At 47.0% G+C, this 15,306-nt stretch overlaps 1 protein-coding gene across 1 annotated transcript in view; it reads left to right on the top strand.

Moving 5' to 3' along the window:
• Nucleotides 1-15,306, top strand: part of HK1 (hexokinase 1) — a 29,327-nt gene that overhangs the window by 4,207 nt on the left and 9,814 nt on the right. Inside the window, exons 2-9 of the mRNA XM_009577904.1 lie at nt 839-987; nt 5,897-6,016; nt 8,744-8,839; nt 10,080-10,179; nt 10,271-10,454; nt 10,673-10,828; nt 12,870-13,103; nt 14,667-14,950. Coding sequence (XP_009576199.1) covers nt 839-987; nt 5,897-6,016; nt 8,744-8,839; nt 10,080-10,179; nt 10,271-10,454; nt 10,673-10,828; nt 12,870-13,103; nt 14,667-14,950 — 1,323 coding nt within the window. The remainder of the gene's footprint in view (nt 1-838; nt 988-5,896; nt 6,017-8,743; nt 8,840-10,079; nt 10,180-10,270; nt 10,455-10,672; nt 10,829-12,869; nt 13,104-14,666; nt 14,951-15,306) is intronic.

The following is a 15,306-nucleotide window of genomic DNA, read 5'->3' as shown; positions in this document are numbered from 1 at the left end:
CAAATATATTTGACTTACTCTCCAGGGGGTACTGAAAGTGTCATTCCTCAGATAGCCAGACCACGCGCCTCTGTCACCTGAATTACACCCTGGAGTCAGTGGAGGTGGTGGCTTCAGACCTTTGAAATCCAAATCCCTCTCCACCACAGAGGGAGATGGAGGTATCCTAAATCTTTCCCTGGCTCCTGGGAAGTTATTTAGGAGCTCTGTGCAAGAGATCGCAACTTCTGAGTAACTCCTGCAGCAGCGCAGGGCTGCCCTGTGATTTTTCAGACTGTTGTTTCTCTGAGTTCTGTTTTCTGACTGCAGTTTGCAGTGAATATCAGCTTCTGGGAGTGAAATAAGTGGTTCCTGCTTTAACTACATCTGTGTGTAATTTGTTGATTTTAGAGTAGTGCACAATCCAGCTACCGTTCACTGTTATTTGCCAAAATGACACAGGTTCATTTACAGCAAAAGATTGCTCATCAGTGGTCTGGCATCCCTTCATTTTACTGTCTCCGTTTTCAACATCTTTTTGGCTTTCTCCTGAGATCTTTGCTCTGCCAGCTTCATCATGAGATGTGGGTACAGACTGTCCACTGTTAGTCCATTCTTTTTGGATAAACCCTCATTGCAGGTGCCTGTGTATCAGTGGTGGTTGGCGTTGCCAAACGCACCAACTTCATGTTAAATTGTAGGGAATCAGGTTGATGCTTCACGTGGACACCCTGCAGCTAGAACTTCCTTGCCGTAGGCACTGGAGTTTTGTCTATGCGTTATACTTAACAGAGCTTGATGTTTCCCAGATTTGTATTGCATGCAGTTTTTAATCACTTGTGTCTTGTTTTCCACATAGAGAAAGGAGATTTCATTGCACTGGATCTTGGTGGTTCTTATTTCCGAATTCTGCGGGTGAAGGTATCGCATGAAAAAAAGCAGACGGTACAAATGGAAAGCGAAATTTATAATACGCCTGAAGATATCATGCACGGCAGCGGAACACGGGTAAGCACCTCTTCTTTAGGACGTCTCTCTAAAGATTAGCTGCTTTCACACTGCCATTTTAGGAAAAAAACACAAGAATGACTTTAGCATCTTAACAGTTGCACCTACAGCATGCACAGACTCGACTACAGCTCTTCGTCGATACTGAAAATAAGCGGTAGTTAGTGTAATAGAGCATGCATGGGTGCTGCAAATCTGCTGTCACTGTGTGGGAGACTTTTGGCCGAGTTAGGAAAAAGTGGCCTAGAAGTAAAAATTCTGACTTTTTAATAGTAAAGTTACTTTCCACAGGTAGGAATGGACAGCAGGAAAACAACTTAGTCTTTGTAAGCAATGAGCATGACCAACCCTGCAATTGTAATGTTAGATGAGGGATAGAAATACCCATGACAGCCACATATCTGTCCTGGCAGTCTGAGCAGCTCAGCATTCATGAAAAATACAAGTACATTAGAAAAATTACAGGAAGCTGATAGAATGTTTTGGCACAACTTCAACTTAAGTTTTGCTGAATAAATGATAGGGTTTTTTTTAGTCTCCCATGTTCCAAGAGTAGAAAATGTTTGGATCCGTTTACTTGGATTTCAGATTGGGTTCTTTGGAAGAATTTATTTTCTTTTTATGATCAGAAGTGGATTACAATGAATATTTTACTGACAGATTTGTCTCCGTGTCAGTGTAAGACAAAACAGGTAATTTTCATTGTTGGAAACAGCAAGTTTTTTACACTTTTTACTAGATCGAGATGCTATTTAGGAGTATGAGACCTGCAGGAAACTTGTAGCTTGTTTCAGAAGAATAAACAAAAGAGGGGAAAAAAAGAAAAATTATGCAAACAGCAGTTCTACCCTTAATATATTTTCTGCGGTCATCTGAATACCCTTAATGTATGTATCTAATAACTGCTGCTGCATTCTTATGCAATAGTGAGTGTAAGATGGCAATCGTGGTTTCTAAGTAGCACTGATACAAGCATTGCTGTGATATCTGAACCACAGCAATAAAATACCTTTCTTGTAAAGGCTTTTCCTAACATTATTACTTCATTATCTGGCCAAAAGGTCATGCAGCGGTTTTCCCACAGAACAGTTTTGGAGGGGAGCTGCGCTGAGCTGCCTGTTGCTGGTGGAGGCAGGGAAGTCGGGTGGGCTGCCCGCAGGCAGGTTTGGGGCGCGGGGTTGCTTGTCCGTTGAGGAGGATTGTCTGTCGAAGACCATCGGGAGATGGAGACCGACAAGCAGCAGGGCTGCCCACACACCCAGGGGGCAAGTGTCTGTCCCGGGGGGGGCAAGGCAGGCTGACTGAAGGTGAGACTTGATGGAGACACGATAAGGGTGGTAAGGAGAAGCCAGGAAACAAGACGTCAGGTCTGCATTCTTTCCAGGGCTTTGTCATGTTTACGTTTTAATTTTTAAATATCCGAAGGCCATTTGGCTGTTGGGAGCCAGCAGCGTGGAGCTCAGGCTGATAGGCTTTGTCATGGCTTTTAAACTGAGAGGCATGCAAGGCTTCCACTGACCCTGGGGGGACAGTCGCTCCACTATTTCAGTACCAGGAAAAGAAGAGGAGAACTAGAAGCATCATCAGAATTGCATCTGGGTTCGAAGTTGTCCCATGACAATATCCAACCACGACTAAAATGCTTGCTGTGAGACTTCAGAGGGAAGCATGGTGGATGCCCGGGAGGTGCACAGGCAGATGATGAATTGGTGCATATGACTGATGCGTACGGTTGAGGTTCTCTGAAATCTCTGAGCCAGATTAGTGGAATACTTGGACTGAACTGCCTGTGCGGGGTAGGCTACTAATATGTTTTTCAGCAAGCTGTGTCATTAACTTCAGTGAATTATACTCTTAAAGCCTAATACGTAATCAGCTTATTGAAGGGATTGCAATTTATGGCTTCATGCCTCACTAGCATGGTTCGTTTTGATATTTTCTACTTCATTGCATTCAAACTTCTATTTTTGCCCATCTGTCAGGCACAGGCTGACAGCTTTGCCAGTCGGAGACAGTTCCCTGTCAAAGTCAAGGGCAAAACTCTCATTGACTTCAGCAGTGTAATAGCAGGTCTAGAATTTGTAAGAAGCCTGTCTTCCGTGTTAACTCAGCGAATGGGAGCATGCCTGAGGCTTGATTTTGGTGTTGCTTTTTGTGTTCTGCCACCACTGGAGGGTAGGTTATGGATTTGTAGCTGTTCTCCCGATCTGAAGTTGTGGTTTCCTTGCTCCTTAAATCTTCCCCATTCAGGGGCTTGAGCTTGAGCTCAGATCTTCAGTTGCTTGCCAAAGTCTGCTGCCTGCCAGCCAAATGCATCCTTGTGGAGACTTCTTGGAGTCCAACCTGAGCAGGCAACTTCACGGCCAGAGGAAGTAATGAAGCCTGAATGTCATATTGCTCAGCATCTCGTGGTTGTATTGCTTCAGGTCTATAAAGGTGTAAAATCTGACTGGTCCTTTCCTCTTGGTTGCGGCGTTCGCTCTGTCCTTCTCTTTGACATTTGATAAAATACTGGGCTCACTCTGTTCCCTACCGCACACCTGTGGGTGGACGGGAATTTGGATTTCCCCCTCAATCTGCCTGCCCTGCTTTAATGAAATCCACAGGAACTTAGTAATGTTGCCTCAGAGTTATTTGGCGTTTTTAAGGTTTGGATGTTAATACAGGCACGGGCACATACAGATGCTTCCTCGAGTCTCCTTAGGAGAACTCTTACGACCGTCAATGGTAGCAAAATTCATAAATGCCTCTCTCTTTTCTCCTTTTGAGCAGTGCCTTCCCTCTGTGCTTTATTAAAAACAGTAGCACAGCCAGACCGTGCATTACTGACTAGACGCTGCTACTGTAGTGTCAAGAATGTGGCTAATAGTTAACCGTGTTTGCCCGTGCAGGCTGCGGCATGGGTTACGCTCGCGCGCGCCCCGCTGCCAGCCCAGAGCCCTAATGACTCACGGTGCATTGCTTGCAGCAAGCGTGCATGCTAACTCACGGAGGCGAGCTTCGGCAGGTCGTGCCGGGACTGCACGGGCAAACACCGGCAGGTGCATGGACTTCCCGGAGTGTGTTGGGAATGCCCAGGGATCTTTTGCAGTCGGACTTACAAAGCGGGTCTCCTCTCTTCTCTGTGCAGTCGTGGTTCATTGCATGAGAGGGATTTTTGTAGCAACATCCACAGTCAATATTTCTGCTTCCTGCTCTCTGAATTCCTGAGGGGTTTGAGGTTGGCCCCTGGTTATCATTTGTAATGCTGGGAGCAGCTGAAAAGTTTAGTAGGATTGCGTATTTAGCAAGATACTTTCAGATGGAAAGCATAATAAAAACATACGCTCCTATTATTTCTGTGTTCCTCCTGGAGAAGTTGTCGTATTTTATTACTTAACTGTAGTTCTTCTTTTCATAACTCCTTTTCCTCTCTCCCTCATCTGGACAGCTGGAAATGGTCTTACAGAAGTGCAGCACCGTACATTGCTTTCCATGCCGTTTCACTGCGTGCGCTCAGTGAAATGTCCTTGATTTGCCCAGGACCATGAATGGCAACATTTTCCCTGGGAAACTACTGTACTTCTGCTTAATCAAATCTGACCTCATTTTAGGAATGGGTTTAAGGTGCTCTGTTAAATGGTAACATTACACACGCCACTTCTTGATATGCTTTGAACGGCAAAATATTCCTCTTAATTTTTTGTAATTGCTGCAGCCTGTCTGTAGTGCTTTCCCGTCTCTCCGAGACTCTGTAAATTGTTCTTAATAAAGCTGCGCAGGCTAATTGCAACCGACAGGTATCTTTTTGTACTCCCTCCCAATTATCCCCAATCTTCTGGGCAGTTTTCCTGGCCTTGTCCCACCAATGCTGCAGATAGGGTTGGGGTTGTTTGGGTTTTTTTTGGGGGGAGTTAAAATGTGAAGCACAGTTACCTTCTGGGGCAGGCGGCGACTCGTTAATAGTTTGACATCCATTTGTGGTATGGGTCAGTTCAAGGCATGTCTGGCTTTTTGGTACTGGTAGATACAAATGTGTATTTGGTTGCTTCAATTGCTAGGGCTTGATTTCAGCTTTGAGTGTTGCGATCTACCTGAAGGGCTTTCCAAATAGCTCGGTGTGAGGGACATCCCTTGCCTTCGTGCCCACACGCTCCCTGGCATGCCTGGCTTCTGGCCTGACTGGTGGGGACACATAGTGCTATTGTCACAGGGTGCCATCGAGGGGCCATCGAGGCGTGGGAATCGGTACCCGTGAGCCTGGTGCAGGCTGCCTGCATAGTTCAGCATTTTAAAAAATGTAGAAAATGTTCCCATTTCGGGTTGTTTCTCAGAGCGTGTAAAATATTTAGACGAATCCCCTGGGTTTCCTTTTTGTTTGTTTGTTGTGTGCTTTAGGAATAGAATTGAGAGATTATGTCCTTTTGGGTGGCTCCTGCAAAGTGCTGGGTTCTCTGGTCTCAGCAATGCTTGAGTGAAGCAGATGTTATCTTCTCTGCATCACTGTAAAAGTGCTCAACCTCCTGCGGGACTGGATCCCAAATGTTCTTTTGAGATGCTCCTTCCTGTTATTGAAAGGTTAAAAGAACATTTTTGTTCTCATTAAATGTTAAGTGGAAGGGTTATGGCAGGCTCATGAGAGCCACACGTCCCTTGTTTCAGGAAAAATGTTTTTATATGGGTGTAAAAGATGCCGTGCAGAATTAGGTGTGTAAGAGGACAATGTATTTCATAATTTATTTATTAAGGTGTTAATATACACTGCCTGAGAGTATTTTCATAGCTATGTCATTTATATATCTTTAAAAATTTGGAGCAGATTTTTTCCCCTTTTCCCTCCCCCAGTACAGTTTTCAAATGCAGTTTGAAATATTTTCTCCCTGAAACTGTATCTCAGTATGGTGGTTTTATACTTTTCATTCTGTTACAGCTTTTTGATCATGTTGCTGAATGCCTGGGAGACTTTATGGAGAAACAACAAATCAAAGACAAGAAATTACCAGTTGGGTTTACGTTTTCTTTCCCGTGTCGACAATCCAAGCTAGATGAGGTAAGAAGATTTCACAATTTTCTGAATATGCAGAAGAGCTACCATGTTATTAGAACACTGCTATGAAAGCAGTATCCCAGACAGGTCTCATTTTTGGGATAAATGAGTGTTATATTTCACTGTCAGACTTCATGTTTGTGTTTATGTTTCTGTCTGAAAGAGCTGGTTAACAGATGACGAAGAGGCATCTGATGTTTTGTACTGCCTCTGCCTGAGCTCCTCAGTATTATGGTTTACCGTGTAAACAAGGCAGCAGTTTTTCCTGCCTCCTGTGCAGCCTTTTTCACCTCTCCATGGGGTGTAACTGGGAAGGACTCAGCCCAGCAGCGTTTGCTCAGATTTTGCAGAACTTCACAAGTGCCCACACCAATCCAGATCAGGGTCTCCCTCCTGAGCAGCAGCGCTGAGCCATGCCACCGGCTGGGTGCTCAGCACTGAGGGCAATCGGGAAAGCCACCTGGAAGCAACCTGCTTTAAAAAGGGATGGAAATAACCAGCGTTGTATGAAGTGACTGATGAGATTCCCATGACAAGGATGCTACGGTATTTTCCTTCTTTTGCTCATTATATCACAAATGACTCAGCAGCCTCCTGGTACAGCATTGCTATGGCAATGGTGTAGCAAATTAACGTAGTGAAGTTAAAACGCTAAGAGGCTGCACTGTTAAAGCACGACCTGCTTTTCTAGCTTGCAGGTCTCTAGGTTAGCCTGGTGCAACAGCTCCCCAGGTGTTGGTGCTGAGGAAGGCCAGGTGAGGCATGATTTTTATTACATTTCATACTTCTTGAGCGATGCTGAGAGATGAAACCAAGGGTGCTTACTAACTCAGGGTCTGAACATAGTTAAGAACAGAGAGCTGCCTTTTCCTGCATCGGTTCAGAAGAGATGAGTTGATTTTGGTGCAGGTCTCCAATCTGGCCGTGGTGCACGGTAAGGCTCAGGCTACTGACCACAGCAGAGTCGTGCTGGGGATGTGGTTGTGAAGTTGAGTTGCCCTTGAGAAAATTTGTTTAGCTGCATGATGAAAGGTGCTTGTCTGCGGGCTGGTTTGCTCAAGCCAGCTGGGATGAAATCATGCTTGTGTGGGGCAGGGGCAGGCCGGTGGCACGTGGGATGGGTGGGGGACACCTGTAGACACTTGGAGATGAGCAGTGGCAGAGTGGAGGAAGATAGGAAGAGACAAGGAAGGGTGTTTCTTAATAAAAAAAAAAACACCCCCCCCCGCCCCCGCAAAAAAAACCCCCAAACTCTCTTTCTGAGAGTTTTTGTGATATTTTGGGCATTTGAAAAATATGTTTTTCTGGGTTCTGTGGGACAGATTTATTCCTGGATTGCTGCTTCTGTGAGGCTGTGCTTGCTTGCCTGCTGGTTTCTTGTGCTTGGTGAGCAGAAGGAGGCAGGGTGGTCCCTGGTTTCTCCGAGGGTGACAAGGTGGCACCGCATGGTTGGGTCCTGCTCAGCCCTGCTGTGCTCCAAGGGCTCCTCCCTGCTGCCAAGGCCTTGCTGGCAAAGCAAAAAATCCTTCCAGCGCAGCGGCCGGTCACGCTGAGAGGAGCTGCTCTTTGCCAGTGTGGTTTGACCAGTTCCCTGAATGATAAAAGTTACGTGGAACAAGGGGCCCTTTTGCCCATCAAAGCTGTGCCTGCGGAGTGGGCTTTGCCCATGGTTTCCCTGCGCAGCAGCGTGGGGCTTTGCTGGGTTTCTAAATGATGCTAACGAGGGCAGCACAGTGGCAAAACTTAGGCAAACTGAGTTTGTCATTTAGTGGTAGGATGGTCTGGAAAAAGCTGCCCTGACCCCTCTGTCCCCTGTAGCTGTCCCAGTTGGGAGGGCAAATGTGCACAAGACACGTGGTTGATTTTTAGGCTGAGGTATGGGCAATGGCTTCTTGTGTCTATAGGCTTCAGCTTTTCTGGTTTTTAGCTTCTCGGATTCCTGTTGTGATAGATGTGAATATTGTGGTGGGTATGAAAAGCTGCGTTGATTTGAGTCATCTTTCCTGTTAACTACTGTCAATGTTCTTTTCTTTCTTTTGTTACTATTTACTTACATACTGAATGCTCTGAATCAGCTGGGCATTATCTAAATAGAAAAAAAGTCAGATGTAGTCATTACCTTGGGGGATTTGCAGACTCTTTATGGCAGCTTGCAGACAAGGAATTCAATACCAGGATTTCCTTTTTGATCGATGCTGTAAGTCGGAGACATACATTGCCACATTCCAGTATTTCCATTTGCTTCAACCCATAAACATGATCCCACAGTGAAACAAGCCCAGACAGCTGGGACTCCAGGCAGCAAACGTGCAGCAGTCTGATCCCCGCTGCAGCCGAGTCCTGGACGTACAAACATCACATCCCTTCCCTTTAGTCAGTCCCGCGCAGTCAGCTTTTTCTGAAAGCAGTCAATTTCCATGGCCCAAAAGGATTAAATGGTTTTCCAAGAAAAACTGTCGAGGAGTAACAGGGAGAAGAGTGGGCTGAAAATACAAAATGCAGACAGACCGTTTTCTAGCAAGGGAGGGGAAAACAATTCCCGTCTTTCAGCTTACTGTAATAAGAATGAGAATCAAAGACCGCCAATTGTCTCAGGTTGGGTTGTTAGGTCATATAAGAAAAGAGACCTGAAGATGGATTTGAAGTGTAAAATCTCGTTTTTAAGGAAAAAAAAATCAATTTGTGTCTTATGGTGGCATCCTGTTGAATATTTCTCTCTTGTTTTATCAGGGTATTCTGATAACCTGGACGAAACGCTTCAAAGCAAGCGGAGTGGAGGGAGCAGATGTTGTCAGGCTGCTTAACAAGGCCATCAAGAAACGCGGGGTAAATTGTACTCCATTCTTTTTTTAACTCTGTATCACAGCAAACTGGCGTTTCCTTGTCAGGGACCACCCTTCGTGTCACTGACTTGAGCGCGTGATCTGAGCGATGGTGCAGCTCTGCTTTCTTGCATGAAGATGGGCAGTTTTGCCGTTTGCTGGGAAAATGGAGTGACGTCAGAGTTGCTATGTGGAAGCTGTGATTTTCCTCATAGCACAAAACTGAGTTCTTATGCTGTGGTTTGTCACTGGCAATTTTGTCACTCTCCAAAAACTGAGAAAGTGCAGTGTGTCAGTGTGTTTTCAGTGATACCGACATGTCCCATTCCTGAGAAACTGCGTCTCATGGTCTGGGCTCAGCTGAGTTGTGCAGCTGCCTTGCTTGGGAGCAGGAGAGGAGCAGAGTAGAAGAGAAGGGGATTTCAGGCTCAGTGAGCTGTGTTGCTCCCTGCAGTTTCTCACTGCTGATTTTATAGAGGGTGAAGGTGACCAGGTTGTTGATTTAAACAAATAAAAAGGCACTGAGCGTGAGGTGGAGTGAATTTGGGTTTGCGTAGTGCTTGCAGCCAGGTGATGTGTTGATTCCTCAGCATCCAAATTAATTGGAAACTGGGCAGTATTTGCTCTCTTTGAGCAGTTGTGGACTCTTAAGCAAACGTGAGTTTTACTGTCACCCAACAACATTACTGTAGTCAGTTACCATCATCAGACTTGGTATCAGGTAGAATAACACACTGAAGAAGCTGGAAAGGAATGAGTAGCTTGGATAGCTTATTTAATTGCATTATTTGCTTATATTTTTGTATTAAAATCTTCACTTGAAATAAAACTCCTAGATGTTTTAAGTGAATTCTATGATAAATACGTAACTTGGGAATATTTCCTATATTGACTCCTCAAGCAACTGCACCAAATTACTCCATGATGTTTAACTGCAGAGTTCCTCCCTCCCTCATGTATAGCCCTTTTCTTTCCTGCCTAAGGGTGCTTATGTGAGAGCAGGTCTTTGCTCTCTAGAATTACACTACTGCTGTTTTATTGTTTGCCTGGTGCATTCATCTGCTCTCGTTGTCTTCTTGGGTACGTGGGATAGGGAACTGGCAGGCGGGACAGGTGATATTTAAAAAGATGAGCTGTGGTATTCAGACAAATTATTTATCTCCTGTTCCTTGTGAAATTAGTTGATACAAGCAGCGTTTTCCAGAGGAGCCATATGGTCCAAGTAACGTTTTGTTCCTCCACAGGACTACGATGCAGATATCATGGCTGTTGTGAATGACACCGTCGGGACTATGATGACCTGTGGTTTTGATGACCAGCGTTGCGAAGTTGGCTTGATCATTGGTAATGCACATTGCTGCTGCAGCATGCACGTGGCTTTTCTCCCTTTGCCTGGCCTGTTTGGTTAGCAGCTTCTGATGTCCTTTCCCTAAAGGCACTGGCACCAATGCCTGTTACATGGAGGAGATGCGGCACATCGACCTGGTGGAAGGGGACGAGGGCAGGATGTGCATTAACACGGAGTGGGGGGCCTTTGGAGATGATGGCTCGCTCGAAGACATCAGGACCGAGTTTGATCGAGAGATCGACCGTGGATCCCTTAATCCTGGGAAGCAGCTGTGAGTGAGGCAGTTATTTGTGAGCTTGGCTTCTTTTGTTTTCCGCCCTGTGGTCCCTTTTCCACTTGTGTTATGAGTTCAGCAGTTCAAGAAGGCTCGACTTTGCCCGTGGTGAGGCAAACCGCAGGCTGGGCCGGGCAGTGCGGTGCCACAGCTGGGCTCTGCCTCCCAGTGTTGCCTGTGGATGGGTGGGTGACTGCTGCTGTCCTCTCCTGCAGGTTTGAGAAGATGGTCAGCGGGCTGTACATGGGGGAGCTGGTGAGGCTCATCCTGGTGAAGATGGCCAAGGAGGGGCTACTCTTTGAGGGGAGGATCACCCCTGAGCTTCTCACCAAAGGGAAGTTTGAGACGAAGCACGTTTCTGCCATAGAAAAGTGAGTGCCTATCCCTTTTCACCCCCTGGCTTTCACAGTGACTCTGAATGTTCATTTTCTAGCATCTCTTCTTGCTTTGTGGGGCGATGTGCTGCATTGGTGGTGGCTGCCATCCTCCAGTGCAAGTGCAGATCTGGCATGTGGGGACCCCCAGCAGACAGTCTGTGCCCTTCTCTCCAAGATTTCTCCCTTTTTCTGTGTTGGGAGGAACTGTGAAAGCCTACCAGTCTGTGCAGCTACAGGGTACGCGCTGTGCTACCTCTCACCCTGCTCACAAAAACTCAGAAGTTGCTACCCTGCAGCTAAACATGGGAGTGAATTGGCTTAGTGCCTCCTAGCAAATACTTGTGTTGCTCCTTGCTGTATCCACGGGATCGCTGGGCAGAAAGAAAAGAAGCATGACAAGGCAGAGCATTCAGTCTCGTAGGCAGTGCCGGGTGCTACATGGTGACCTCTGAGCTATGTGCCAGTTGGTTTCTTACGGTGTCATCACCCTTTTGGTCAGTACTTACTGGCTCTTCCCCCTGCGTTTTTAAAATTCACATCACTGGGATAGTTTGTACTGTAGTCATTGGGCTGGCTCTTCTTTTTGAAATGTTGTTGATTTTGGTGCACACATATAGAGGTACTGTCGATTGCGAGTGCAACGCCAAGGGAACAGCCAGTAACTTCTGCAAGCCTGTTGCCCCTTGCCCCGTTTTACTCCTGTCCCTGCAGACTGTCTTATCTGAACAGCTTTCCGTTAAATGTGTGTGCTCATTCATCTTAACCACAGAGGTCCATGTAGTGGACCAGTGTAATGTTGACCAACAATGAGGAAAATGCAGTTACTGAGAAATTCAGTTATTAAGAGCAAAATTTGCCCTGAAATCCCACCTCCCTTCCTGAAGAGCACTTTGGTTATAAGCAGGGGGCACGTCCCTGTACAGCTTCACATTTCTAGCTGATGCTAGCAAGAGGCCTTAAAAAGATGTATGGAGTGCAGTTAGTAATGACAAGATATACTCCTTGTGTTTTTGTCTGGAAAATGACTGAGCTGGACGTGGATAAATTTTGCCAGAAACTTTGCTCTCAAGCTGAGTGCTAATGAGGGAAAATGCAGTGCAAGAGGCAGAAATTCAGTGAGGTTATAAAAGCCTGAAAAGAGACCCATTAGGATGAAATCACTTGGGCAACCTTCGCTCAGGGTTTTGTTTTTCACACTGGGCTTAATTTATTGAGACATATGAGCGAGCGAGCGTGGGATGAGGTGTATGCTCAGGCCTGTGCTGAATTGTGGGGCTGGTGCTTCCTGCTCCAGAGAGAAGCTGGTTGAAGTTTAAAGCATCAGTGTGGTGAAAAAGCATTTAACTCCTCCAGGTCCGTAAAAGTGCTTGGAAGTTGCTAATTTTCTTGGGGGTGCGCTGAAGGAGGTGTCATGAGGTTGCTGCTCTGCTTTGGGTCTGGGGACCAACTGCAGCCCGAGCTACCACACAGGCTGTGCTCCTGGGGGATGCCCTGGCTCCGCAGGACGGGGCTGGTCCTGGTCCCACGCTTCGTGCGTGCACTTTCGGAGTACAGGAAGCTCGCTCGGTACGAGATTTGGTCTGATCGTCTGGCACAACGAAAATGTGGTCTGTGTTGGAGAGAGAATTGCACGTGATTATCGTTGGACAGGTTTCCAGTGACATGATGTACCTCTCTTGTGGGAATGTAGTCCCTACCTTGTGGGAAACCAACTTGAAGGAGGGCAGGCTCTTGGGTACATACGGGTGTAATCCTGCCCGTAGGGTGGCTGCTATAGTGCCTGGAATGGCATGGTTTGTGGGTGGCATGTTTGCACCAGGCTTTAATGGAAAGCTGTTCCCATCTGTGAATGAATGCATATTTAGAGCATTTTATTTCAAGCCTCATGGAGCTTCCCAGTCCAGATGTCGAAGAAATTTTCTTTCTAACCCCTTTCTCAAACCCCAGGCAGGGACACCCATGGTTGGATAGGCCTCAGTCCTACGTTTTATAGCTCCCCCACTAAGGAGTACCCTTTTCTGCTCTCTCCTCGTAGGAGCAAAGAAGGTTTGAACAAAGCCAAAGAAATTTTAACCCGCCTGGGGGTGGAGCCGTCCCACGAGGACTGCATTGCCGTCCAGCACGTCTGCACCATTGTGTCCTTCCGCTCAGCCAACCTGGTAGCCTCCACACTGGGTGCCATCCTCAACCAGCTGCGGGATAACAAAGGGGTTGGCCGCCTCCGGACCACCGTCGGCGTCGATGGCTCCCTCTACAAGATGCATCCGCAGTGAGTCCCTCTGCTCCTGCCGTTAACACTCTTCACCCGCCATGGCCCCGGGTTTGCAAAGGGTCGAGCGTGTAACCCCAAGATGTCACCCCAAACTTGTGCGGTTTGGTTGTGAGATGAGGAACCCGAAATGTGGGCGTGGGGGTTTGGTCTGAGTTTAGTGGAAAGGAGAGATGTCTTCAATGAAGAAGTAGGGTGAGATTTTAAAAAAACAACAAAACCACAAAGAAAAGAACCAAAACCCTGAGTAATTGGATACTGCAATATCAGTGAAAACTATGGTGGTTTGAGTACATACCTTAAGGGATCTCAGTAGACCTCTTGGAAGGAGAGTTTCTTTGTACAAAATATTACTTTGTGCCCATGGATTGGGCTGTGAGGAGACCTGCATTAATGCACCTTGATCTCCATTTTCAGTTTAAACTCAGTTGTTTTGAAAATGACTGTGCTGAACCCTATTTTTTTCGGTCTTTCTGAAGATATACTTTGAAACCAGGGGAAAAAATTGGTGCTTACATTTCTGTGGCCTTTTAAAAACTGGCTTTGTCTTGTTTTTCCCCATCTTGAAAGTTACATTTTTAATCAAACAGCTGTTTAGATTTATGTAGAAATCAGAGAGGAAGTTGAGCCCTTCTGCTGTGGGTGTACCTGGCCCTGGTAACAGGGTTTGGTGTGGGTCTTAGTGTCAAAAATAACCCCAGTGCCCAAGCCCGAATGCTGCGGATGTTTGGGAGTGGCTGCTGGCCTTGTGCGCTGGGAGAGCAGCACCTTCTTAAGGGTTTCCAAGTTCAGAGTAAAGAAATGGAAGAAATATGCAGTGTGCAGGTGTGGTTTGTGCACACATGGTAAAAGGCTTTTATTTAGTAAATAATAACTGGTGATAACAAGTCAGTTCCCAGTCTCGGCTGTAGGATTTAGCTGGGTACCAAGGGGGAGCAGAAGCACAGCATGCAGGGCATACCTTGGCATTGGAGCTGGGAGGTCTGAGTGTCATTTATGAGGAAACTTTTGAAAGGAGAAATATGTTTAACATTTCATTTTCAGTTTCTCATTATTTTGTTGAAAAAAAAATTTTCCTTAGGTAAAGAAAAACATTAAATTTTGGCAAACCAAAAAGTTACCAAGAATGCTATTTTGACAAGCTTTTCCAGGTAGGTAGGTCTAGGGTGTGTTAAGGTAACATACATGGGCAATTTTTGTTTCTGAACTGTTTCCCCACACCATCTAAACCAGTGAGTTCAGGGCAGCTTGAATGACCCCAGGAGAGGAGATGGGAGCAGCATTGGAGCCAGGGGGTTTCTCCCATCTAGAGTCAGGTTCAGGGGATGAGACTCTGATGCTCTCCCCTGCTTTTTGCTGGCTTTTCTTAGAAATTTAGGAGGGAAGAGGCCATAGGGAAGAACTGCTCTTTCTTGGCAGTTTCCTACTTGGGGGGCTGTAGCTAGTTTGGGTGCGATGAGGCTCCTCGCTCCCCTTGCAGTCGGTCTGTGTCGGCAGCATAGATTTTGGGGGCCGCGGGGGAGGCAATGCAGACAGCGGGCTTGCAGCCTCCCCTCCCCGCAGGTACGCCCGGCGCTTGCATAAAACCACCCGGCGCTTGGTGCCTGACTCGGAAGTGCGGTTCCTGCTGTCGGAGAGCGGCAGTGGGAAGGGAGCAGCGATGGTGACAGCGGTGGCGTACCGGCTGTCGGAACAGCACCTTTTTTTTTCGCTGGCCGAGTTCAAGCTCACCCACGAGCAGCTGCTGCAGGTGAAGAAGAGGATGAGGGCGGAGATGGAAGCGGGGCTGAAGAAGAAGACTCATGAGACTGCCAAAGTGAAAATGCTGCCCACCTTCGTCCACAGGTAGAGGCATGCCCTCGCTGGAGTGAGGGCACCGGCTCGGCTGCGGGGTTCCCAAAATGGGCTTCCAGCGACGGGGTTTGGGTTTGGTGGAAGATGAGCAGATCTTGTGCAATGAAAGAGGAGCCTCCTGAGCTGTGCAAAGGAGGAAATCCCAGCCCCGGGCAGGGCAGCCTGTGCTGCCCTTGTGCCGGTTGCTGGCAGCCTGGCCCCATGTCCTTGCCCCAGGGTGCAAGCAAGCCAGGGCCTCAGGGGAGAAAACCACAGCTGGACTCATAACCCAAACCCATCCAAACCCTGTCCTCACAACCTGGGTAGTTCTTTGCATTTCCCCTTGGCTGGCCAAATTTCTGCTTTCTCT

The sequence above is a fragment of the Fulmarus glacialis genome, unplaced genomic scaffold (assembly GCF_000690835.1).
Source record: "Fulmarus glacialis isolate BGI_N327 unplaced genomic scaffold, ASM69083v1 scaffold7190, whole genome shotgun sequence".
Taxonomy (NCBI): Eukaryota; Metazoa; Chordata; class Aves; order Procellariiformes; family Procellariidae; genus Fulmarus; species Fulmarus glacialis.
The sequence above is the reverse complement of the archived record's forward strand: the minus strand, read 5'-3'. Positions and strand labels throughout refer to the sequence as shown.